Source organism: Mirounga leonina, unplaced genomic scaffold (assembly GCF_011800145.1).
Source record: "Mirounga leonina isolate KUSES-001 unplaced genomic scaffold, KU_Mleo_1.0 Mir_129, whole genome shotgun sequence".
NCBI lineage: Eukaryota > Metazoa > Chordata > Mammalia > Carnivora > Phocidae > Mirounga > Mirounga leonina.
Window position 1 is genome coordinate 62,604,892 of NW_023270323.1, and position 24,869 is coordinate 62,629,760.

General features: G+C 38.4%; 1 protein-coding gene across 4 annotated transcripts in view; it reads left to right on the plus strand.

The window, feature by feature from the left end:
* Positions 1 to 19,853, plus strand: part of PPARGC1A (PPARG coactivator 1 alpha) — a 100,401-nt gene extending 80,548 nt beyond the window's left edge. For 2 of the 4 annotated variants that reach the window (XM_035005213.1, XM_035005212.1), the window contains 3 exons: positions 10,055 to 10,176; positions 10,509 to 10,660; positions 16,309 to 16,522. In XM_035005213.1, the coding sequence (XP_034861104.1) occupies positions 10,055 to 10,176; positions 10,509 to 10,660; positions 16,309 to 16,412 (378 nt within the window). In that variant the 3' untranslated portion in view covers positions 16,413 to 16,522. Of the gene's footprint in view, positions 1 to 5,415; positions 6,236 to 10,054; positions 10,177 to 10,508; positions 10,661 to 16,308 lie in introns of those variants that run through there. The other 2 variants (XM_035005210.1, XM_035005211.1) reach the window with 2 other exon arrangements.
* The last annotated feature ends 5,016 nt before the right edge of the window (positions 19,854 to 24,869 follow it).

Genomic DNA, 24,869 nt, shown 5'->3' on the forward strand with positions numbered 1-24,869 from the left:
CTTTCTTTCTTTCTTTCTTTCTTTCTTTCTTTCTTTCTTTCTTTCTTTCTTTCTCTCTCTCTTCTTCTGTCTTTCTTCTAGATTAGAAAATAAACTAAAGCTAAGACTTTGTTAGAATATGCAATATTCCATACCCTATTGACCTGAAAACACCAGTGGGTCCCCAATACCTCTTGGCACAGATTATGGGGAAACAAAATGTTAAATGACTGTATGTTCTTATTCATACTTCATAAATCTCATTCATCTGGAAGCTCATTTGCTGTTTTCCACTTTTGTTTTCCAAAATGGAGGGAGCAGGGATTTTTTTTGGTCAAACACTAGTTCCATCGGGTCAGACGATGAGTTTTTTTGTTGGAGTGGGAGATAAGGAGGTATCAGTGTTTGGTTTCGGTTTTTGTCTTTTGGGCAGACATTAGAATTGGATTGTCCATGAAGGGACTGGGCTCAAGTTAGATTTGAAGGAGGCAGGAAAGGAAGAGGGGCTGAAGAGTCATCATTTCAGACTCGTGCTGGGTCAGTGTCTCACTGGGTAGTTGACACATCCACATTTCTCATGAACTGCTTTGCAATAACCCCTTCCATATTTCGGGACTACTTATTGCAGGGTACCACGTTTCCTTGACATACAGACATTACTGGTTCTTCGGTCTAAAGATCCAGATTATGTTGAACTTGTTTGTTCTCTGTGGGTCAGTAGTTTCTCAGCACCTGCTCACAAACAGGTAGACTTTACCCCACCTCCCTCCTATTACTTATCAACCTAGAACTCCCGTGGCAGAAACCCATCGCTCCACTTGTCAGTCTTGCTCATGGCAGACATTCCTAATCGATTGTGGAACTCTTCCCACGGAGCCCACAGGGAAGCTTTGGGTCTCTCCCAACTCAGTGCTTCAGGGAGCCCTGAGTAATCAATCAGAAGTGGCACCGCTTTTGTTCACTTCAGCTGCCTATTTGTGCTAGCTCCTAAGAATTTCATTTCAACTAGATCAGCTTTTCACCTACCTTGCATAGAACGTAACCAACATTTAGGGAAATGACTTTTAACTGCAAAGGGTAGATTTATATAGTGCCTCTAAGAAAACCTACTACCATCCACAAAATCTTCAAAAACTTACATAAGAAAACTGACCGATGGAGTCAAAATCAAGCAGTGGCCAACAGTTATCAACTAGAGGGAAAAAGTGAACTGAGAGGCTTGCTCATCACAGGTAGTCAAGGAAAAAGAAGGGAGAAGTAATTGAATACTTAGGCTAAAAGTCAAGGGTGTCTGCTGTCCTTTAAAGTTGAATCTACCTTAGACTGAATCAAAAGTCTTGTGCAAATTACAACACTTTTCCTCATTTTTCTCAACTTTCAAATGAGCTGTGATATTAAGAGCTGCCAGAGTGTCATTAGTTAACACTTAAGAAGACTAATGAAAATTAAAAATTCAATTTTTCTAATTTTGCTCTATTTAATTAATAGCCTGTTCAATAATTATAATAACTCACATTTATATAATGCCATATAGTTTACAAAGCCTTTTAATATGGCACATTACAGTTAATCTTTACAAAAGAGAATCATGTTGAGCAAGCATGTAGGAAAATAGTTATTTCAGTGTTTGCACATTCATATTTTATAAAATCCTTCATGTTTCTTCCCAAAAGTAGCACATTGAAGAGAGTGATTAATAGTCTCATCGTGTGTTTGCTCATTGGGGCAAAATACACCACTATACCCAAAGGTGTGGATAAATGTAGCTATTGGCATGTGCTTCTTTTCTTTCTTCCAAAGATAATTTAGTGCCAGATACTTAACGAAAGCACATAAAGGGAGGGAGGCATCTTTTCATTAGTTGACTCTTTCCAAAACATCAAATAGTGTGATTGGTCAACATTCCATAGTTGATGCCTACATCAAAAGCAACCTTGAGGTCACCAGCCCCAGACTAAAAACAGATACCTCCTGCCTTTCCTTTGTGTCACAAATGTTGACCAGTTCTTTGGTTAATTCTTTGAGTAAGCCAGTCTTTATCAGTTCTCTCTGAAAGAGGGCTTATACAGTACAGTTGTCAGGTGGCTTACATTAAGTCATTATAAATTAAGCATTTGTCAGAATTTCTGCTTTGATTTTTTTTTTGGTTTTGTTTTGGAAAAAGAGATTAAAACAACAACAACAACAACGACGACGACAGCAGCAGCACCCCCAAAACTAGGACATAGAGATTATTTACTTTACCAACACAGTGAACTATAGTTAATAAGAGCTTAATATAAAGATTTAGGACTTACTCTTAAACCAATCCCCTCTTGGACAATTATATGCTATTTCTGCTTAACATAAGTGAAAACTCATGAGCCTTTATGTGACAAACATTTGCTAGGTGCTTGGGATGTAAAATTAGGTAAGACCTGGTCCAGGCATCCAGAGAGCTTCGAGTCTACTGGCAGATAAAGATAGGCAAACAAGCCATAGGGTATGTTAAGTGCTATTGCAGAAGGTAATCTCAGGTACTCTGGTGGCACATGGGGGGACACCTAGATCTGAGAGTGGAGGGCATCCGTAGAGAGGGTGAAATTGATCTGAAATCGAAAGAGAAGGAGGGCAAAGGTTTTCTACAGCTGTGCTGTGCAATATGGTAGCCACTGGGCACACAGCAAATGCAGCTAGTTCTGAATTAAGATGCACTAATAAATGTGATTGGATTTTGCAGACTTAGTTCAAAAGAGAAGTGTAAAATGCCTCATTAATACTTTTTATATCAATGACCAGTTGAAACGATAATATTTTGGATGTACTGAGCTAAAGAAAATACATTATTAAGTTTTCTGTTTCTTTTTACTTTTTAAATGTGCCTCCTAGAAAATTTAAAATTGTATATGCTGCATTATATTTTTACTGGGCATTGCTATTCTAGGCAGAAGCTAGAGCTCACACTAAGTCCCTGGACAAGAACAAGGTATATTGGGAAACTGCTAGTCATTTAACCAGAATACTGGGGCACAGGAGCAACAGGAAGTGAGTCTGGAAGGGAATGAGTCTGGAAGGGAATGAATCTGGAAGGGAATGAGCAACAGGAAATGAGTCTTAGGGATCTGGCTTCCATGGCCGTATGGAAGCCAGATCCCTAAAGTGTCCTACAAGTCATGATAAAGATTTTGAAGTCTATCTTGAAAGCATAGTGGAATCACTAATGAGTTTACCCACGGGAAGATTTTCTGATCGATTTCCTCCTCAAGATGATCTGCTTTCTTCTGCCACGGTGCATTTGCAAAATGTATTTTTATGGAGTTGGGCACAGAGATACATGCAATGGGTTTTGACTCATTTGACTGGATTAGCTTGCGATGTCATTCACGAAACAGCTGAAGGAAATAGCATGGTCCACCCAAGCTGGTTGGGTAGGTGATTCCCATTCATATTTTTGAGACATCCTTAAAGTACTGAACAAGTAGCAAATTATGTTCAGAATATCTAGGGTACGGTGCTGGTTATCTATTAACTCAGATCCATCATATAACAAAGTAGAGGCTCAAAAAGGAAATGAAAAATAATATTAAAATCATCTAATAATTGATATTTTACAAAATTTCAGTAGTCTTTGCCACCTTCACCTTGTGGTCTATATTGCTTTCATTTTGAGTTCCATAAGAAGATGGCTTAGGAGGTCTATATACTTTTCATTGCTTATGCATCTAAAAATTTTTATCCAGACCAGCCTGAGTGCAGCAAATCGGAGAATTAAGAGAAGACTAATAATTAGTAGCTACTGACACAGAATCTTACATTGTGGTTGACCATTGCCATTGTTTTGGTTGCTCCTTTCCTCCATTTTCCACCGAAACCCTTTCTCAAGAACCACTTCACCCTCTGCCTTCCTCAGCCTCCTAGGCTTGCAGTCATTCAGGTTAATCGGAACTCTGCAAGCCAGGGTTTGGTACTTTATGTCTAAACTGTTGCTGCTCTCATTTCTTTTTTTTTTTTCTTTTCTTTTTTTTTAAAGATTTTATTTATTTGACAGAGAGAGACACAGCAAGAGAGGGAACACAAGCAGGGGGAGTGGGAGAGGGAGAAGCAGGCTTCCTGCGGAGCAGGGAGCCCGATGCAAGGCTTGATCCCAGGACCCTGAGATCATGACCTGAGCTGAAGGCAGACGCTTAACGACTGAGCCACCCAGGCGCTGCTCTCATTTCTTGGGGGAGTTCTAAGTCCAACTCCATTTGCAGTTGGTACAATTTCCTGCCAGAAAACGTGATAATGGGGGGCGCCTGGGTGGCTCAGATGGTTAAGCGTCTGCCTTCAGCTCAGGTCGTGATCCCAGGGTCCTGGGATCGAGTCCCGCATCGGGCTCTCTGCTCCTTGGGAGCCTGCTTCTCCCTCTGCCTCTCTCTCTCTCCTCTCATGAATAAATAAATTAAAAAAAAAAAGAAAAGAAAACGTGATAATGGGATGTTAATTTAAAGGGCAAATCTACACATTAGGATATGGCTCAGTGCTTGAAACCCAAACCAGATGTTCCTGGGCAATGACAGTGCCACTTCATGTCTCTCTTCCCTTCATCAGCTGGCAGCCCAGGACCTGGGAACAGTGCTTCATCTCGGATAATTATCAGCTTCTTCCAAATGAAAAAAACCAAAATTGTGTAATTTTTCATAGTTATTATTTTTGGAGAAAATAGTTTTCTATCCAAACCTCTTTCAAGAGATATTTCCTGTGGGTTAGAATATATGTTCTATAATGAATTGAACCTCACTGTATAGAAATGATCAGTTTTTTTTTTCCTCCAGTGAAGTTGGGAAAAGCAAACATTTTATTTACCAAGAACAGAACACATAATATTAATTACAAATTGAAATAGTGTTTTTTTTTATTCTTTCTCTCATCCCTTTTCTCTTCTACCTCCTTCATTTAGACAGAACATATTTTTTTTTTTTTGAAGAATAATGTACTTAATAAATTCTTGCTTCCTTCCATCTACTCCTACTTCATTCTTCCCATTCATCTTCTGGAGGTTACCATTTAAAAAAATTTTTTTTTAATTGAAGGTTATCCCACATTCTCTCAGTCTGTAGTTTCTGTGTTTTCTGTCTTTTGACAGACAGTGTGTTTCCTTGCAGTTATCTCTAAGTGGGGTAACCTGGATTTATTCACACTGACCCAGCCTTAGACTCTAAGGAAGAGTATTCTTGGGTCGTACTTGGAGGCAAGTAACTTTGGAAAACTGAGTGCTGTCGCTTTGTTTCTCCACTAAGAGTGCTAGTAGTAGGCACTTACTGAATGCCTACTGAATTAGATAGTGTAATCAATACTAAGAGAAAGAGAGGAAAAAAAAAACCCACATTTTTTGACATTTTTGTGAAGGTTTTGGCCTTTCCTTCTATCCATACATGCCTTTTCACAACCATCCGCCCCTCTCACTTTATCTTTCAGATGGAGGATCTCGCTATACCATTCAGCCTCAAATGGCACAGATTTTATCCATTCATCTCACATACAGTATTTGGAATTTCTTTGGAATTTCTGAGGAAGTCACGTTGGTAGCTAATCTGGAAATGAATATACATCTTTCACGGCTAAAGGTGACATGCAGTTTCCTTAGCATAGGAGAAAGAATTTTTACATTATCCTGACTTGGAAATGTAGAATAAAAGTTCTGAGAACCAAAATCTAAATTACATCAGGTTGTTCCTTGTTGTCACCTAGCATTGTGAGCCTTTTAGGGAGATCATCCATACAGAAGCATCAAGCACACTACTTGGCATATATTAGAATTCAGTAAATGTTAATCTCCCTACTAAATTCCCTTTCTCTTAGTTACAGCCCTTTTACCAAGACTAGCTTATTAGTTGATGAGAAACAACCATTGTATGTTTTTCCCAGGTAACTGGGAGGCTCTGTTCTCTTTTTGATAAGGATTTTGATAATGCAAAGTCAGTTAATTTCAGTTCGTTTTTTTCTTTATTTATCCCCCTGTATTTTGATATAATGATGATTTACTATACCTGTTAATGCACTATAAATCTTCAAGTTTGTTATCCACCCCATCAGCGAACTAGCTTTTGTGAAAATTGAAGCTAAAAGATATTTGATGAATGTTCCATCCTCCTCAATAGTGAAAACTGGTCTGAAAATCATTTTTCAAGGAGCTTTTTCCAAAGGTTTAGAGTTCCTCCAAGCTTTTAAGAAGTTGAAAATGTTATTAAGCATTTTGATTTCTTTTCCTTTCATCTCCTGTTTAGAAATTAATGTCTTGAAAAATTGGCTGCAAATGTTAAGGTTTTTTAAAGATATGGAATCTATTCATCTGTCTAATAAAACTGCAACATGTTAAAAATAATCAGTTCCTTGCTAGACATTTTGGCCAATCTTTGAAAGATTTTTGTCTTTGCTTTTAGACCTTCAGATGCCTTTTAGTTTCATTTTTAGCACTAGGAAAACCAAGCACTCTAATCATTTTCTAAAATGAGAATTTCAGCATGTATTCAATCTCTGGTCTTTGTAAGGAAGCAAGACGTGGTTCCATTCCTGTGTTTCACAAAAGGAGATGATAGACAAATAGGTAGTTTATGTGATTGTGCACCAGCCTTTGGGGTTTCTGTTTTCCCCATCTAGATTGTGTCTTCTTTTTACTGCAGAATGTATCAGTATCCGAAAAGGTCCTCTGGTTTATCTTCTTTGTAGGATCATTGTTGCATACAGTTTTGTATAAAGAAGCAATTCCGAGACTGTCCCAATATGTCTGCATATGGACGTGCATATGGTCGATTTTAGCTTTAACTTCAAATTTCCTTGAATACGTAGGCTGTGTGTATTCCCATAATGGTAGTTGAGCAATTTCTTTGTGATGGTTCAATTTCTTTCTCTCTCTTCTGCATTTCCCTCTCCTTTTTCTTTATACAGTAGTAACCTTCCTAAAAAGGCCCATTAAAAAAAAAAAAAAAACTAAACTAAAAAACCATAACACCCATGCAGGCAGGCGCCAGAAAGTTTAGATAACAGTCCCATCCCATTTGGCTGTTTGGCTGGAGCTGGCTGCGTAAATAGAATGGAATGTGGTGTTATGACTCCCTTACAACACTGTATAACACTGCCCCAGGATGAGCCTCGCCATCCATTTATATTTATTGATCTCCAGGATGTGCTGGGTGCTCTGGAACAACACAATTGCAGCCTTTGATTGAGATGACATACAATCTACATGGAAGTGAATCAGGCAGTCAACTCTGTTGGCCCTACTTCACCTGGTCAATTTTTTAGGCCTGATGGCTGGTGGCAGAGGAATTGTGTTTTACTGAGTGTTTCAGTGGAAGCCCACCTCTGATTTTCAGAAGTGATCTGTAAGAGTGAGAGCACTGCAAACATGTAGTTACTCCATTCTTCTTCCACTTAAACCTGTAAAAACAAATCATGGAAATCTTTGTCAATTCACTCTGCTGAGCTACCTGGGCAGGGTTTTCCCTGTGATTAAGCAGCAAACCTGGCTTTCACTCTTCATTCTCTTAGAGAGTCTCAGAGAGTAAGGATTACACGTAGGCATAAGGGTAAGTGTTAAAAATGTTTAATTGATTGCTGATTGATTGATTTTTCAACAAATATTCATTGACACTCTGGTATGTTTCAAGTACCCTAAAAATACAGTAGTCAAGAGGACAGATGTGGTTTCTGCTTTCATGAAACTTTCATTGTAGAGGGAGATGGATATTAAATGATGAATTAACTATTAACTATTTAATTACAACTGGGCAGAGAACTGTAAAGGAGAAATAGTGTACTGTAAGAACAACTAATAGGAAGCCGGACCTCATCTCAAGTCTCAGAAGGAAATGATTGTTGAATTCAATGTAATTTTAGACAGTACGTGTATGTTGGTGAAGAGGAAGGAGAGGCAATGTGGGGAGGATCTTACAAGTAGCAAGGGGACAGCTGGTGCAAAGGCCTTGGAAAAGGAAAGGAGCACAGTATATATGAGGGACTAATAGAAGCTCAATGTGACTGGAAAGCAAAGGGAAGAATGGGAAGTGGGAGCTGAAGCCCATGATGGAGGCAGGTCCAGGCCACGCAGGGCCTGGTGGGTCCTGTTAATGATTTAGGTCTTCCCTTGAAAGTTTTGAGGCCACTGATATGTTTTAGACAGTAACTGACATGATCAGATTCCTGTTCCCTTAGCAAAGATTATTCTGATTGAATTGAAGGACTAGACTAGAGAAGGGTAAATATAGACAGAGGATCCAAGTTAAGGGGCTGTTATGCTAGTCCAGAAAGAGATGCTGGCAGTTTGGGTTAGGGGAGATGTAATAAGAGAGACAGAGCAGAGAGAGAGATATGTAGGAGGTAAAAATCAACAGGGTTTAATGAGTGATTGGATGTGTAGAGGGGACTGAGAGAGAAGAAACAAGGAAGGCACTCAGGTTTTTGTCCTGAATACCTGGCTAGGTGTCATTACCTTGACTAACACAGAACATTGGAGGAAGACCCCCAGGGGAGACGGGGGTACTGGAGAGCTGGGTTTTGGGAATGTTGTTCTAGTTTGAAGTGCTCAGAGGACATCCAGCCTGAGATGTCAAGTAGACAGTTGGCGATTTGAGTCTGAGGCTCAGAGGAACTTCTCTGATGAAAACAGAAATATGAGTGTTGCATACGGTAAAAGAAGATGAAGCATGGATGATCAGATCACACAGGAGAGTATATATTATAGATCTGTGGATTGCTTAGTTATATTTCACAAGTGCTTACTGAATTCTCTTTGCCAGGCCCTTTGCTAAATATTGGGCTATGAAAAGGAAAGATGTTCGGGAAATAACATAGGGCATCTCCTTGCCATAAGCCCAAATTACTCTTTCCATCATCCGAGGCAGGATACTCTCAGTACATCCAGAGAAAACTCTTGGGCAAGCTGAATCTATGCCTTAGTCCTGTGTTTTCTAGTCTCTGCTTGCATCTAACTGAAACCTCGGCAACCCTAAGTTCACTTCATTCTTGTTTGTTCTTAGTAGGCGTAGAGATGAGTTGGTAAGCATGTTCTTTATATTAACTCCATGCGTTCTTGAAAAACCTTCTCTCAGCTTTGAGAGACATCATCACCTTTGGCCTTGTCTTCTTAGAACAACTGATAGAGGATTGCTTCTTATACTAAGAAGGGTTTTTTACTATTTTGTGAAAAAGGAGTCCATCCTTAGGCTATAAGATATTATTTCCATATTTTGTAGGTTATAAATTGCTGATAACTTTCAGATTATGATGATATTGACTCCATTTGTGAAAATTAGGCCACACCCTTCTAGTCTGTTCCTAAAATAAGATTTACTGGCAAAGTGAAATTTATAGCCTCTTTTATAGCTCTTATTCTTCAGAGACCCATGGCTTAAAATAGCCTACATTTTAAGACTGTATTTTTCAAATTATTGTCTTTGGACCACCTGCATCGGAATCACTAGGGTGTGCTTATTAAAAATGAAGGCCATTGAATTGTCTTTTCCAATTTTTTTTAATACTGCTGGGATAAACCCCAATAATTTGCATTTTTAATAAGCACTCCAGGTAATTTTAGTTTATACTAGAGTTTAGAATCGTTGTTTTGAGGAATGTCAAAATTTGTACATCTCATTAAGAGAATCCTGAGTAAAATGAGAAATTAAACAGTTTTGCGAGACGGGTCAGTTTCTTACCAATTGTGAAGATTAAGAATCAAGTCACAAGGGTTACAGCATTTAATAGGGATCATTTAGCTGTCCAGTGATAAACAGATCGCATTGCCCGTATTTCTTTGGGAGTATGTCGAAGCTCAGGAGAGAGAAGCACAGAGCTGGGGAGCAAAAGCAGAAGAGAGTGAGCAGCAGAGTAGGGCATGTGGAAGGAAGAGTGAATGCAGATTACAGAGAAATGGACGCTAAAACGTGGGTCACTTGTCATCTTTTCATTCAGTTTTAGTGGGTAAAATTTTGCTTTAACCAGCATGCTCGGTGGTTCTCGGTATGCATGATTGTACATTTAGGAGTGTTTCTAGAGGTGCAACTTCCTTCCTATCTCCAGAACTGGCAAAAGTCTCTCCTTACTCCCACCCCCTCCCCAGGAAGAACGCCGTGTGATTTATGTTGGTAAAATCAGACCCGACACGACACGGATGGAACTGAGGGACCGTTTTGAAGTTTTTGGTGAAATTGAGGAGTGCACAGTAAATCTGCGGGATGATGGGTAAGAATCTTCAAGATTATTTCTTGTTTAGAAGCTGACATATGTAAAAAATCATGGCCATAAGATTACTAGGATGGGAATGCTTTGACAGATGACATGTTGAGTTCAGAACCTTATTTATTTTCTTTTATCCCTATTTATTAATCTTTCTAGTTGAGATTTCCTGTCCCAGAAATAAGTATTTAGCTGCTTGACAGGACAATCACACTGATAAATGGATGCAGTGGTTCAGACGTTGGCACCAGCGAAGTCTTCCAAAGTAGGAAGGGTCACAGGCGTATATGTTAATGCTTCCTCACCAGCTTTGAACCTCTCTTCTCTGTCCATTGCAGAGACAGCTATGGTTTCATTACCTACCGTTATACCTGTGATGCTTTTGCTGCTCTTGAAAATGGATACACTTTGCGCAGGTCGAATGAAACTGACTTCGAGCTGTACTTTTGTGGACGCAAGCAATTTTTCAAGTCTAACTATGCAGACCTAGGTATGGATTTTATTGTACGTGGGATGAGGAATCCATAATGGAGGGCTCAAAATGGAAGCAGACGTAAACCATAGGCATATTGAGTTGGACCATCGCTTTATTTTGCTAGAGGGAATGTTTGAATACAGATTTTATCTTATTTTTAATTTTTTTTAAGGTACAAGACAGTTTCAGAAGCAAAGGGCTCAGGTTTTGGCAGCAAAGAGCAGAAGTGAATTCTTTGTACTGTCTTCCCAAATGCTGAAAGTCTGCACTGTTTGTGTGTGTGTGTGTGCTGGCGTGTGTTTATGTTGCGCGTGCATATGTGTGTGTGTGTCTTTGCCTAGATTTGCAATGTGCTATTGCATTCTGTGCCTGCCCTGAATCCTTCTGTATAAACTTTAGCATTATCATCGTGGTCTTATGGAACAGAATATGCACCAGAATATTCTGGCTCTTTTTTTCCTTATTATTCTACAAACTCTTAAAACTGTTAAGACATATTCTACAAATTACACCTTGAGAGGAGAAAATATAATTTCATATGCTAAATCACACTATACTTTCTCTAAAACAAAAGGAGAAAAAAAAACACCTTTTTTTTTTTTGAGGGTTTCCATATGCTAGGCGCGTGCCAAGGGCTCTGCAAGCATTTTCTTATTTAATTACGAGAACAATCCTGGGAGGTGGTTATTATTATTATTATTATTATCATCCTCCTTTTATAGATAAGGAAACTGAAGCATTTGTAAGCCTTCTTTTTTCCTGTTATAAAAGTTATACAGACTCAAGGGGAAAATTTGGAAAATATAAGAAGTATTAGGAAAAATAATAATGTCACCTGTCAGCCCACCACCTAGAGATCCACTGTGTGATTTACAGTCCAGTGTTTTGTCTCAGGATGTTTAATTTCTTATAGTTGAGGTCACATAATTTAGATCTATCAATTTTTAAATTCAACTCTTCTCAATTTATATTATTTAAGTAAGTTCATTTTCTACCATGTTCACAGGATTAAAAATAATTTATCGATTTATTTTAAAATGGTTGCACAGTATTGTGTTAGGTGAGTACCATTACATTTAATCATTCCATTATAGCTAAACATTTATTCAATTTTCAATTTTTTTTTGGCATTATAAATAATGCCAAAATGGACATCTTAATTTTCTTCCCAATTTTAATTTGGTCCCTTTGTATGCCATTCCCTATTTAACGTACGTATTATAAGCCTTTAAATCCTTTGGTGAAGGAATGAAGGAAGGGAAAATGGCCAATGTCTTGTGCATATGATGTAATTGATTTGAGTCAATTCATAATAATAATCATAAAATTAACATATAAATCTATTCCTCAGCATTACTATATCTCTGTGTGCACTTGTTTTGGCTTGGTATAAAGGAAGAAATGAATACCAAATACAGGGATTTTTTTTTTTTCTCTCCTCCACCAAAGTGATGCCTTCCTAAAGTAATTGATATAGGTGGTGTGCATTGTTCAGGGGGAATATGCTATAATTCACTTCAGAAACTAAATAGATAGTATGAAACAGAGGAGAAGCAGCCGACTGTCAAGAGAGACAGAGGCCCAGGGATGAAAATATAAAAGGTGACAAGTCATTTGTTCAAATGTTGGCTGATAAAAACAGTCAAGACGGATTGAAGTCTTAAGTTGATTTGACTTATTTTCTTCAGTGATGAAGGCCAGGGTGTTTGCAGTCTTTCAAAACATCTCAAGTTTAAAATAAGCTACCTAGAGGGGCCTTTAAATCACAATTCATCGCTGGTAGAGGGAGGATTGGATGGTATTTCCAAACTGAACCAGAGCCTCCCTGAAATAGGTCTAAGAAGAATGCTTCCCCTCTTGTTATCTTCCTGCCTCGTCAGCAGCAATAGAAACTTTGCCGTTGCTAAGCTGGCTCTGTATTTTCTGAAAAGTATGTTTGATGTGTGTTGTAGGAGCATGGGTTTTTCCAATTCCCTCAAGCCCTACAGTTTCACGAAGGGAAGTTGAGCTGAGTATAGGCATGGCGTAGTGGAAAGAGCCCTGGCTTTGGAATCTTGTAGACCTGGCTTTGAAACCTGACTTAGCTTCTGACCTTGAGCAAACAATGAAGCTCCCTCTGCCTCCAGTTCTTCATTTGTAAACTACCTCATAATGTTGTTGCAAAGATTCAGTAAATGTTTGTGATGTGGTTGGCACAGTATCTGGCATAAAGTAGGTGCTCAATAAACAGTAGCTATGATTATAATTAAAAACGATGACAATGAGCAGTTAGAAATGTCAAGTTATTTTGAAATGAAAGCATCAACATCAGGGGCCGGCTCTGGAACCGAACAACATGCATTCATATGGGTCCCGTGTTTGTCCCTGAAGAGTTCAAGTTAAATGCTTTGGGGCATGACCAGTGAATTTGGTGACCATTAGATTGTACTGGACACTTAGAGGGGTTGGGAGCTCACATGTGTGTCTGTTGAGAGTTAGTGAAAATGATGTGATATTGATTAATCTTACCAAGAGTAAAGAGACCCATCATTTTAGATAGATTTAATCATTTTTTTTCCTGTTTTGCTCCCCAAATTAAGTTAGCTCACACATCCTATTCCTCTATTATCAGGGCCACCTAGTGATTACTACAACGCTATTAGTACAGAATGTGATAATTCCAAGTTAGTATTACGAGCCAGTTTTATAAGTGAGACTCCGGGTTAAAGGGACAATCAAGGTTACCTAGGTAAAGCCAGTATGTAAGCCTAGTTTCCATGAATCTGTAATCTGTGAGTCTGTCTGTTTACTGTCCTATAAACAGATGAATCTTTCTCAAAGACCTCAATGAGAAATCTTAAGGACAAAAGATACAAATTAAATCAGGACTCTAGGACCAGAAGAGAAGGATGGGCCAGTATTACGAATATGATCATGGATTCATCAGGAATTAGTTATGGTATAGAACTTATACTTAAATATACAAGAAAAATGAAATAAATAACATTCATCACAAATTCTTTATTAACTCAAAAACTGTATTACATTATCAGCATCTCGAATATATACATAACTTTGTATATACCCTTGGCATTCTTTGGTAAATCATCCCAAGATCCCAACACAAAGATGTTCAACCATGGTGTTTTAAAATGCTGGTTTTCAAGAGTAATACATTCATTCAACAAATTCTAATCTTAGTACCTGCTTTGTGCCAACAGTTTTCCAGGCGGTAAGAATACAGTTGTATTGTGATATGTTTCTATTTATATGGTATCATTATTTATAGCAATTTATTTTAAAAAATAATCAAAGTGGCTTTTGGCTTTTTCCTGTCAAAATTCTATTATATCTTACTTGTGTTGCAGTATCCTTATTGGCGGGAAAGGGGTGGCATAGATGTTGTTTTCTCAGGAATTGCATGTAACCATGTATTCATACAACAGAAAAGATGTTGTGGATGCCTATTTTGTGACATGGCCTGCCTGTGTAAGTGATTACAGACTTGTAAATACCAGCTATCATATTTCATAGCGAAGAAACTCTTGAGAACCACTGTTTCCAAATACATATTTTTTTTGCTAATAAAAATATGGAAACATTGAAATTCTGGGTTTGATGTAGGGTAACCCAAAGTTAAGACATTTTAAATATTCTCAAAATGTCCTTCAAGGAAAGATCTGTGTGTGTGTTCTTTTTTTCTTTTTCTTTTTTTTTAAAGATTTTATTTATTTATTCGAGAGAGAGAGAGAGAGCATGAGCAGGGTGAGGGACAGAGGGAGAAGCAGACTCCCTGCTGAGCAGGGAGGCTGATGCAGGGCTCAATCTGGGATCCAGGACTCCGGAATCATGACTTGAGCCCAAGGCAGACACTTAACTGACTGAGCCACCCAGGCATCTCTGTATGTGTGTTCTTGACGTTTCTGTGCTTTCATGCCACACAGACTCTGGTCATTGGAAGACTCTTCTAACTTTATTTATAATGCAAGTGGAATTCTGATTTGAGGTTAATCTCAAGCAGTGAGAAGGACTTTCTCTGTGTGTCTGTCTACAAGAAAAGATTTTGATTGGAATGATAGCTGCTCATGAAGCTTTAGTGATACAAGCCAACTGCTCATTAGGCTACCTGTGAAGGGAAGGATGGGAGCCGGTGTAATTTAAGAATTGACTACGTGAGATGTTAGAAAAGGTTGGCCATTTTTGTCCTGTCTTTTATTTCTGAGGCCAGCCGTAATTGCTTTTCTTACCTGGAAAAACTTGCTTGGCAAAAAAGTCAGTAAATACAAGGGATGGTAAGAATGAAAGAAAAAAAAAAGGGAAGGAATCTCCTTGTCTTTAAATCTAAGATGGCTAAAGTAGTTTGAAGCTAGGGCGAAAAATCAGCCTGGTGCTGGAGAGCTTGAAGGATTACAGCCTTTTCAGCCAAACAGCTTGTGAGGTCAATGAGTATGCCACCATATTATCTAATCTCATACTCTTCCGTCACTTCGGACATTGCTGTTTCGTAACATTCCGGATAAAACACAGAAATGTTTGTCTGTTGGTAGGATTGTTAATACTTCCCAGAAAGGACTGGTTTTCCCTTCAAGTAAGTGCTCTCAAAAGAATGAATTTATTTGCAAGAGGTTTTCTATTATATTTCTAAGATGTCTTTCCTCATTTGCAAGACCAGCAGAAATATCTAACTTTTTTATAAATGTCACTGGAGAAATATCAGAAATATTTAGAATAAGAATTTCATTTTATATCCATCATTGCTGAAACATGACAATTTTGTTAAGGGGCCATGTGAAGTACGTGGAACTCTTCACAAAAGCTGACTTGGACTAGTTCAAGTGGTTTTATCTATAACTGTGTATTTTTCCTCTTGTATTACTGAGGCTGACTTTGCCTTCTCTGGACACGAAGCGTTTCCCTATACCTTCTAATTTGGGGTGAATTTGTGCCAATATTGCTGGGCTGCTCCCAAGGTACTGGAATAGATAAGTGGATCACATGTTCCTCATGCCTGAAAGGAGAGCAGCCAGGTGGCGAGTAGGTGAAGGTCTGATCATTCTCTCTCCCTCCCACTCACCTGGCTTTTATGCTCAGTGAAGTCAGTCCCACTGAATAGGAAGATTAGTTCCGGCTTCTACTCTTACCTCTCCACTTGAGTTGTTGAGAAGCCTTGGGTAGATCATTTAACATACCAGGAAGGGGGCAGGACATGGTTATTTTTACAGTATATTGATTTTGATTAGAAATAAGTTTGTTCTGATTACCTCCTAGGATTAAGACTAAAATGAGTCAAAAAGTAGTACTTGGAATGCTTGCCACTCCTTACCCTCTGTAAACATGTTATCTAATCTTATACTCTCTCTTCCTTTCTCTCTGTAAACATATATATTTCTTAAATATTTATTTTTACGCATTATACATAATTATATGTAAATTTATAAATATAAATAATATATTTACATATAAATAATTCAACAATAAAATATTGGGTATAAATACCCTCTGCCAATATATACATATATATAATATATATACCAATAAAATATATCAATACATATATCAATAAAAGTTGGGTATATTTTTAAAAGTATATCGACTGGATAAGTTGTTATTGAATCAAGTAATCTTGAATTGGACAGTTGAGTTAAGGATGAGAGTGTGTCTAACCTGGCGTGGGTTTCTTGCAGATTCAAACTCAGATGACTTTGACCCTGCTTCCACCAAGAGCAAGTATGACTCTCTGGATTTCGATAGTTTACTGAAAGAAGCTCAGAGAAGCTTGCGCAGGTAACATGTTCCCTGGCTGAAGATGACAGAGGGACGGTGAATACCTCACGGGACAGCGCGTCCTTCCCTAACTGACTATTACAAGTCATACTTAGGAATTTCTCCTACTTTACACTCTCTGTATAAAAACAAAACAAAACAACAACAATACAACAAGAACAACAACAATGGTTTACATGAACACAGCTGCTGAAGAGGCAAGAGACAGAATGGATATCCAGTAAGCACATGTTTATTCATGGGTGTCAGCTTGGCTTTCCCTGGAGTCTCTTGGTGATGGAGTGTGTGTGTGCGTGTGTGTGCGCGTGTGTGCGTGTGTGTGTGTGTGCGTGCGCATGCGCACGCCTGTTTGGGGGCAAGTATGTATGCACAGGTGGGGACTGGGGGCACCTGACCAGAGTGTGCCAGGGCAAACCACTTCAAATGGCAGCAGTTCCATGAAGACACACTTAAAACCTGGAACTTCAAAATGTTCATATTCTATTCAAAAAGAAAAAAAAATGCATAAATTCAAAAGGAAAGAAAACCAACCAACCACAAGCCACCCTAAAATGACAGCCACTGATGTCTGGGCATCAACCTCCGTACTCTGTTTTTTAAGAAAGTGCAAACTCGACTTGAAGCAAGCTTTCTCTCATAACATAATGGTTATATGACAATCCCGAAGAAACCACAGGTTCTGTAGAACTAATATCCTTTCTCTCTCTCTCTCTCTTTCTCCCTCTCTCCGTCTGTCCCCCATGCCATCTCTTTAGCCCTCGCCTTTTCTCCTTCACTCTCTCTTCCTTTCTCTCTCTCTCTCTCTCTCTCTCTTTTTCTTCTTTTTTCCTTTTGCCATGGAGTCTGGGTGGGAGAGGATACTGCGGGCACCGGAATGCTAAACTTTCCTAACATTTTGAAGTTTCTGTAGTTCATCCTCTATCCTGACACCCATGTAAATGTCCAAAATGTTGATCCTTCCGCTGCAAATTTCAAAAGCCTTGTCAATGGTCAAGCGAGCAGCTCGTTCGGTGGTTCTTTCTGAGGAGCGGGCACGGTGTTCCATGACTAATGAGAGTTGGGTAGAACTCTCTGGTATGTGTTCAGATAGTGTAATTGCTACATTCTCTGATGTAGTGAAGTATTTACAGATGTTAAATGGAGTATTTTTATTTTGTGTACATACTATACAACGATGTTCTTTTTTGTTACAGCTATGCACTGTAAATGCAGCCTTCTTTTCAAAACTGCTAAATTTTTCTTAATCAAGAATATTCAAATGTAATTATGAGGTGATACAATTATTGTACACTAACATATTTAGAAGCTGAACTTACTGCTTATATATATTTGACTGTAAAAACAAAAAAGACAGTGTGTGTGTCCGTCGAGTACAGCAACAACAAAATGATGCTTTACGCACATCCATCCCTTCTTAGGTAAGCTTCAATCCAAGCATCTTGTCAAGAACTATCCTAGCCCCCTAAAGGTATTAACCACTTCTGCGGTATTTTTCCACATTTTCTTGTTGCTTGTTTTTCTTTGAAGTTTTATACACTGGATTTGTTAGGGGAATGAAATTTTCTCATCTAAAATTTTTCTAGGAGATATCATGATTTTATGTAAAGTCTCTCAATGGGTAACCATTAAGAAATGTTTTTATTTTCTCTATCAACAGTAGTTTTGAAACTAGAGGTCAGAAATCTTTTTAAAATGCTGTTTCGTTTTAATTTTTGTGATTTTAATTTGATACAAAATGCTGAGGTAATAATTACAGTATGATTTTTACAATAAGTAATGTGTGTCTGAAGACTGTTCTTAAAGCCAGTATCTCTTTCCCTTGGCAGAGTAAGATGATGGTATTTATCTGTATTTTTTACAGTTACGCATCCTGTATAAATACTGATAATTCATTCCTTTGTTTACTAAAGAGACATATTTATCAGTTGCAGATAGCCTATTTATTATAAATTATGAGCTGATGAAAATAATAAAGCCAGTGGAAATTTTCTACCTAGGATGCATGGCGATTGTCAGGTTGGAGTTGAAATGTTTCATTTGGGAAATTCAGCTTTTGCAGAAGCGGTGTTTCTACTTGCACTAGCTTGGCCTCTGACGTGACCATGATGTTGTTCTTGATGACATTGCTTCTGCTAAATTCAATAAAAACTTCAGAAAAACCTCCATTTTGAGCATCAGGATTGCATCTGAGTGCGGAGCCCTGCAATGGAAGTCAGTAAAGTTTGGAGTGTGTATTCAAGTTTCTAAATTGAGATTCGATTACCGTTTGGCCGACATGACTTTTCTGGAAGATGTGCGATACCTACTACTTAATTGTTCTTTTCCTTTCTCTCGCCCAACACAATCTTATAAAATGGATTTCACCCCCAGGCCAATGCAGCTAATTTTGATAGCTGCATTCATTTATCACCAGCATATTGTGTTCTGAGTGAATCCACTGTCTGTCCTGTCGGATGCTTGCTTGAGTTTTTGGCTTCTTATTTCTAAGTAGATAGAAAGCAATAAAAAAAATATGAAATAAAAGAACTTGTTCACAGGTTCTGCGTTACGGCAGTAACATATCTTTAATCCGCCTAATTCTTGTTGTTCTGTAGGTTAAATGCAGATATTTTAACTCTGTGTGAACGCCAAACTAAAGTTTACAGTCTTTCTTTTGGAATTTTGAGTATCTTCTGTTGTAGAATAATAATAATAATAAAAGACTATTAAGAGCAATAAATTATTTTTAAGAAATCAATATTTAGTAAATCATATTATGTGTTCAAGGACCAGATGCGTTCTCTACTTTGCCTTTAAATTTTTGTGATCCAATTTTAAATACATTCTCCTTTTTGCCCTGGATTGTTGACATGAGTAAAATACTTGGTTTCTTTTCTTACTTATCAAAAGACAACACTACAGATTTCACGTTGAGGATTAATTTATCCCCACTCTGGCCTGACAAATATTGTCACCATGAAGATAGTTTTCCTCCATGGACTTCAAATTGCATCTAAAATGAGTGCAAAGAGAGAATCACTAACCCAACTGAGTAGAGCTTTTTGTATCTTATGCAGACCCTGTGGGTTGCCCATCAAAACGTAAACTGTGTTCCTTTTATTTTTATTTTTAATTTGTCTTTTGGAGAGAATATTTCAAATGAACACATGCACCCCATCTTCATTGGAGGCAAATTTCAGCATAGAACTCTAGGATTTTTAGATGACCGCAGGCCAATGCCTTCACGCTGTGGTAAGTACCACATCTACAATTTGGGTGACCGAACTGGTGCTTTAGAAATGTGGGCTTTTTTTTTTTTTTTTTTTTTTAAAGAGATGTAGCGGAATAATTCTTCCAGTGCAACAAAATCAATTTTTGCTAAATGACTCTGAGAACAAGGCGGTTGGGCTGTCAACATTCAAAGCAGCAGAGAAGGAACTTTGCACTATTGGGGTATGATGGTTGGGTCAGTTGAAAAAAGGAAACCTTTTCATGCCTTTAGATGTGAGCTTACAGTAGGTAATGATTATGTGTCCTTTTTTGATGGCTGTAACGAGAACTTCAATCACTGTAGTCTAAGACCTGATCTATAGATGACCTAGAATAGCCATGTAATATAATGTGATGATTCTAAATTTGTACCTATGTGACAGACATTTTCAATAATGTGAACTGCTGATTTGATGGAGCTACTTTAAGATTTGTAGGTGAAAGTGTAACACTGTTGGGTGAACTATGCTGAAGAGGGAAAGTGAGCGATTAGTTCAGCCCTTGCCGGGCTTTTTTTTTTTTTTTTCCACCTGCCAATTCTACATGTATTGTTGTGGTTTTATTCATTGTATGAAAATTCCTGTGATTTTTTTTTTTAAATGTGCAGTACACATCAGCCTCACTGAGCTAATAAAGGGAAACGAATGTTTCAAATCTACTTCTGCCTTTCTTATTTATTGTAACCAATCTCCTGGCATGTTTCTCAGATCAGTGCACATTAGTCACTTATTATTATTCTGTTTCCTCTCTGGATCTCCCTCCCTTTCTCCCTGCTTCTCCACATTCATGGATGGATTTCAGCTCTCAGGTAACGTAGACCTTCTGTATTTTACCTTTTCTCCTTTCAAATGGCAAAGGCAGAAGTGGTTTCTATAATGAGAGATGACGTGGGCCTTTAAGAAGTGGATTAACTCTGCTTTTGTACAGAAGGTGTGTATTTTTAAGTACAAGCCATTGCCCCTAGTGAGAATCTTGCTGAATATTCAGCTTAGGAAGCAATTCTGTAGATGGACTGAACATGTCACAAAGACTTGTAACAGGATGCAGCCCCCATCGTATGTAAGTCATATGGGACGGGCTGATAGCTGCTGACACAGCTTGCTGTCAGGATGTCTGTCTGCTGTGTCTTGCAGGTGACTGGTGGTCCTGATGACAGAGATGACAGAGAATGCACTTGTGCATGCTCTGCCCTCTCCCGATTTTAGACGGTCGTCCCCACTCCCAGCCACCTGCATTGCAAGACCCACCATAAACATGGCATTGGGGAAAGGGGGCTAAATATATCCCAGCCCTTGCCCCCCATCTCCTAGAGAAGAAAGGGTTTGTAATTACTGGAAATGTGATAGAGCTATCAATAGTACATTGGAATCTGCTACATAACACAAGAAACACTGCTCACTGTTCTATGTCTTTTTTATACGACTCTAAGATGTGCCAGTCGTTTTATCAAAACAGAAAATAAACATTAACGTTATCTTACCCAAATATGGCCCTCACCTACAACTGTGGCTACCGAGCACGCCTGCTGGATTACCCTCGGATTCTGACTTGTCTCCATCGATGCTTAAATTGCATACGGCATTTTTAATCTTCTGGCTGGACCCAGCAAGGACATTAGAATAATACAGGTCTTTCTTTTAAAGGGTTAACTTTTTACCCTTAAAAACCTTTTGAGAGGAAAGGGGAAATTTGAAGAAGCAACAGTAGTAGCTGCTGGCCAGGTACTAGGATAGTCTGATTAAAAATAAAGGATTTATTTCATGTTGTCCTCAAAACATTAAATCACTTCCATCCTTGATGATACTAATGGCAAAATAATTATCGAAACCAAAATTAGGCTGATAAAAATAAATGAACACTGAATATGAATAGTTTATTTAAAAGGAGCTTGTCTCAATTCAAAAGTCCTCTAAACTAAATCTGTCTAAACTGTACAATGTGATATTCAAAATCCCTTTTCAGCATTGCTGGGTCTCTCTCCATTGTAGGATTATTTAGCTAATCATTGGATATAATTTACAGCCCTAACAACATTATTATACTCATCTGACACTAGTGTTACTAGCTACACAGTTGTAACTCAACATTAATTATAGAATATTTTAACCAAAGCGTACTTTTTGCAGTATTTACTTTATATTAATCTTACATTTTGCAATTCTTGTTGCCATTCCTTGTTTTCAAACACATTATACACCATTATAAATCAATCTTCGTACTTTATCAAACAGCAGAGAGTAATAAAGAAGGTCACAACTCATAGAGGAGTTCCTTGGAGGTTTGTAACATCATGATTTAAATCTCAGAAAGATTTAATCAAAAGCTGAATTAATCCCTGGGGGAAAAGATGCTATATAGATTCTATTGATGGGCACAAAGCAGCCTATTTCTTTTCATTGGTCTCTGTTAACACTCTGGGAAAAAAGAAACATAGTTTTTCTGCAGGAAAGAAAACAAGATTTCCTTGATGGGGGAAGGATAATATGAAATGGGCTTTATGCCATGTTTCTTCCCTTTCATTCAGAATGGTCGGTTTCATTCCACTTACTATGGCTTTATCTGTTCTTCTAGTGCATGGTTAAGTTAAATGTCCTCCACCCCTTCAATCCCCTCCGTATATCCCACGTGATTCCAGTAATTCTGCAAAGTCCCCAAAGCTCCACTCCAGTCAAGCATGTGGAATGTGTGGGTCACATGAGCTGGTTTCCAGGTCTTCTGCTGTAATCAGGTGACTGCCCCGGGGCCAAATTCTCAGCCGTTCAGGGACCCTGGAAACTTGCAGGAAGAAATGATCATAAAACAAGAGTATTTCTAGGACCAGGTTCTACCAAAAACCCTATCGTTCCATGATTAGGATGTATGCTGAAGATAAGAGGCCATCACCTTCCTATATGCCTCTTTTCCACCCATAATCCCATAGGAATGTGATCATATTCCTGTTAGCTCAAAGACCATTACTTACCATCAGCTGACTTATATAAGGGGCAAACTGGAATTAATTAATTGAAAAAAGTGAAAGAGCTTTTAGAGGAGAAAACCAAATGATCCTATAATATTTTCATGATTAAATTAAATGAGCATAATTATACATGCACAAATGCACACCAAGGCATTATTATAATCAAGAACCTTAGAATATGATATTGTTTCAAATTTATGCATATAGCACTTACTGAAGGCAAGGAGCTGGTGTGATATTTGCATATTGACCATTTTCATATATTTTCATATATTAATTTCTAGTAGGAAGAAGCGGAGTTATTAGGAAAAATCCTGGGGTGATTTAGAAAAAATATTGTGCTTCTGCTCGTTTTTGAACATCGGGGGCACTTAGCAACATTATCTTTTTTTCCCCACATAGTTTTCTGTGATGGATTTTCAACAAGATGACATCCAAGTGAAAGCCGAAATTAAATGGGAAGGAAAGAATGTTAAGTGGTAAAATCCTAAATAGCTTATTAGACTACTTAATTGGAGGGAATTTATTTTTGCTGCTGTTAGGAACTCTACAGTCAAGCTTCTCTTTAACAATACTAACTGATGAAGAAAAAGTAGCTATAGTAACATAGTTACTGCATGATACCCTCCAGCACGTCTTTTAAGGGAATTCATAGGTACTTTCCTTTGATTGACTTCCGTGTTGTTGAAAATCAAGTCCTGTCTCCATTCATACGGTTGCTTTCTCACTTCACTCCCAACCAGGCCTCTTGCTTATTCCTACCAGAGATTCTCAGTGCACTTAAAAGACCTGAAAGACAATGACACCATGCTTGCTCCTGGGTTAACAATTTAGCCGGTTTTCAGCTCGATTGCTATACCCTTCCATCAAGTGGCTAATGTTTCACAGTGTTTAGAGGTATTGCCCCCTGTAAGCACTTCCCTATTTGTTGGCAGGAATATGTGTACACTACCCCAGAATAATGATCAATTAGTCTGCTTCCTGGAGAAGTTTAAGTTAGTAAACTGGTCACGTAGCCTGTGATGTCACCATGTTACTTTCATGTCAGGTAACTTAATGGTCTAGTTCAATGCATGGCCTAATTCTCCTCCAATTAGCTGGCTACATAGGATAAACATCCTGATCCCCATTCAATAAGCTGCCTTTCCCAGGGTCAGCAATCTGAATTGCAGTTCAGACCATCCAACAGGAAAATAATTGGAGGAAAAGCAAAAATTGGAGTTCACCCCCCAATGTTTGGCCTCAGTGTCTGAAGATGGGAAGTACCTGTGTGTTGGGACTGACATTTTCCAACTTTTAATGGCAGGCTTGGTGGCATACAAAGGGAGTGCCAGTGCATGCACCTGATGAATGAAACAATTCATAGAGAGCTCATAAGAGTTTCTTTGTCACATGGTACCAGGGTCCCATTGAGCCACCATTTGCCATGGCACAGCATGCAAAGACTAGGACTAGAAAGGTCAGCTCATGAAAAGACAAGAAATAAATAGAAGGTTAACCAAACACATTTGAACTTCGGGTACAAAACAAGGTTTGGGCAAAGATTCCCCATGGTTTCTTATTTGCCTTTCAAGCCGACTCACTCTGTGGGATTCTATAAACAAAAGAGGCGATTGTACAGGGGAGGCTGTAGAGCTGTGAAGAAGGTAATGGACTTCATGATGCTGGTTCTGTGTGCATGCATGGTTATGTGTCAGCTACACAGCAACTGGCCTTTCCCCACCTGACGCTGCTCAGAGGAGTTGACTGAAATCCTGTTTCTTGCCTTGGCTTCTGGATTGGTGGAAGGCTTTTAGGGATTTCCATGGCCGGGTTTTTGGATGGAACTTTTCAGCTTTAATTTTGTGGAATGATAAAAAAGATGCCCCTCTGTACATCCAGTAAATAATGCTTTTCATGTTCTGATAGTGCATTGAGGAACACCCCCTTTTTTCTTCTAATTGTCCAGTTTTATCATCCCAAAGTCACCATCTGAAATGAGGAAACTTCTCAGACTTTCAGCATTTGGAAGGTTAAACTTGAACCCCCTCAAAAGTCTTATCTGTGAGACAATGTGGAGACATTCAAATTTATGGCATTGGGATGATTTAAAAATATTATTTGATTTTTTTCACACTCAAGAATGTAGCCTCATCAACTCCATTTGGAAACTGGATCAATCTGGAGACTTCCTTTCTTAGAATCGGCTCTCAGTGACACACCTGGTTACCTTGTTTCCCAGCACTTACCACCTCAAGTGTGATGATGGTACTT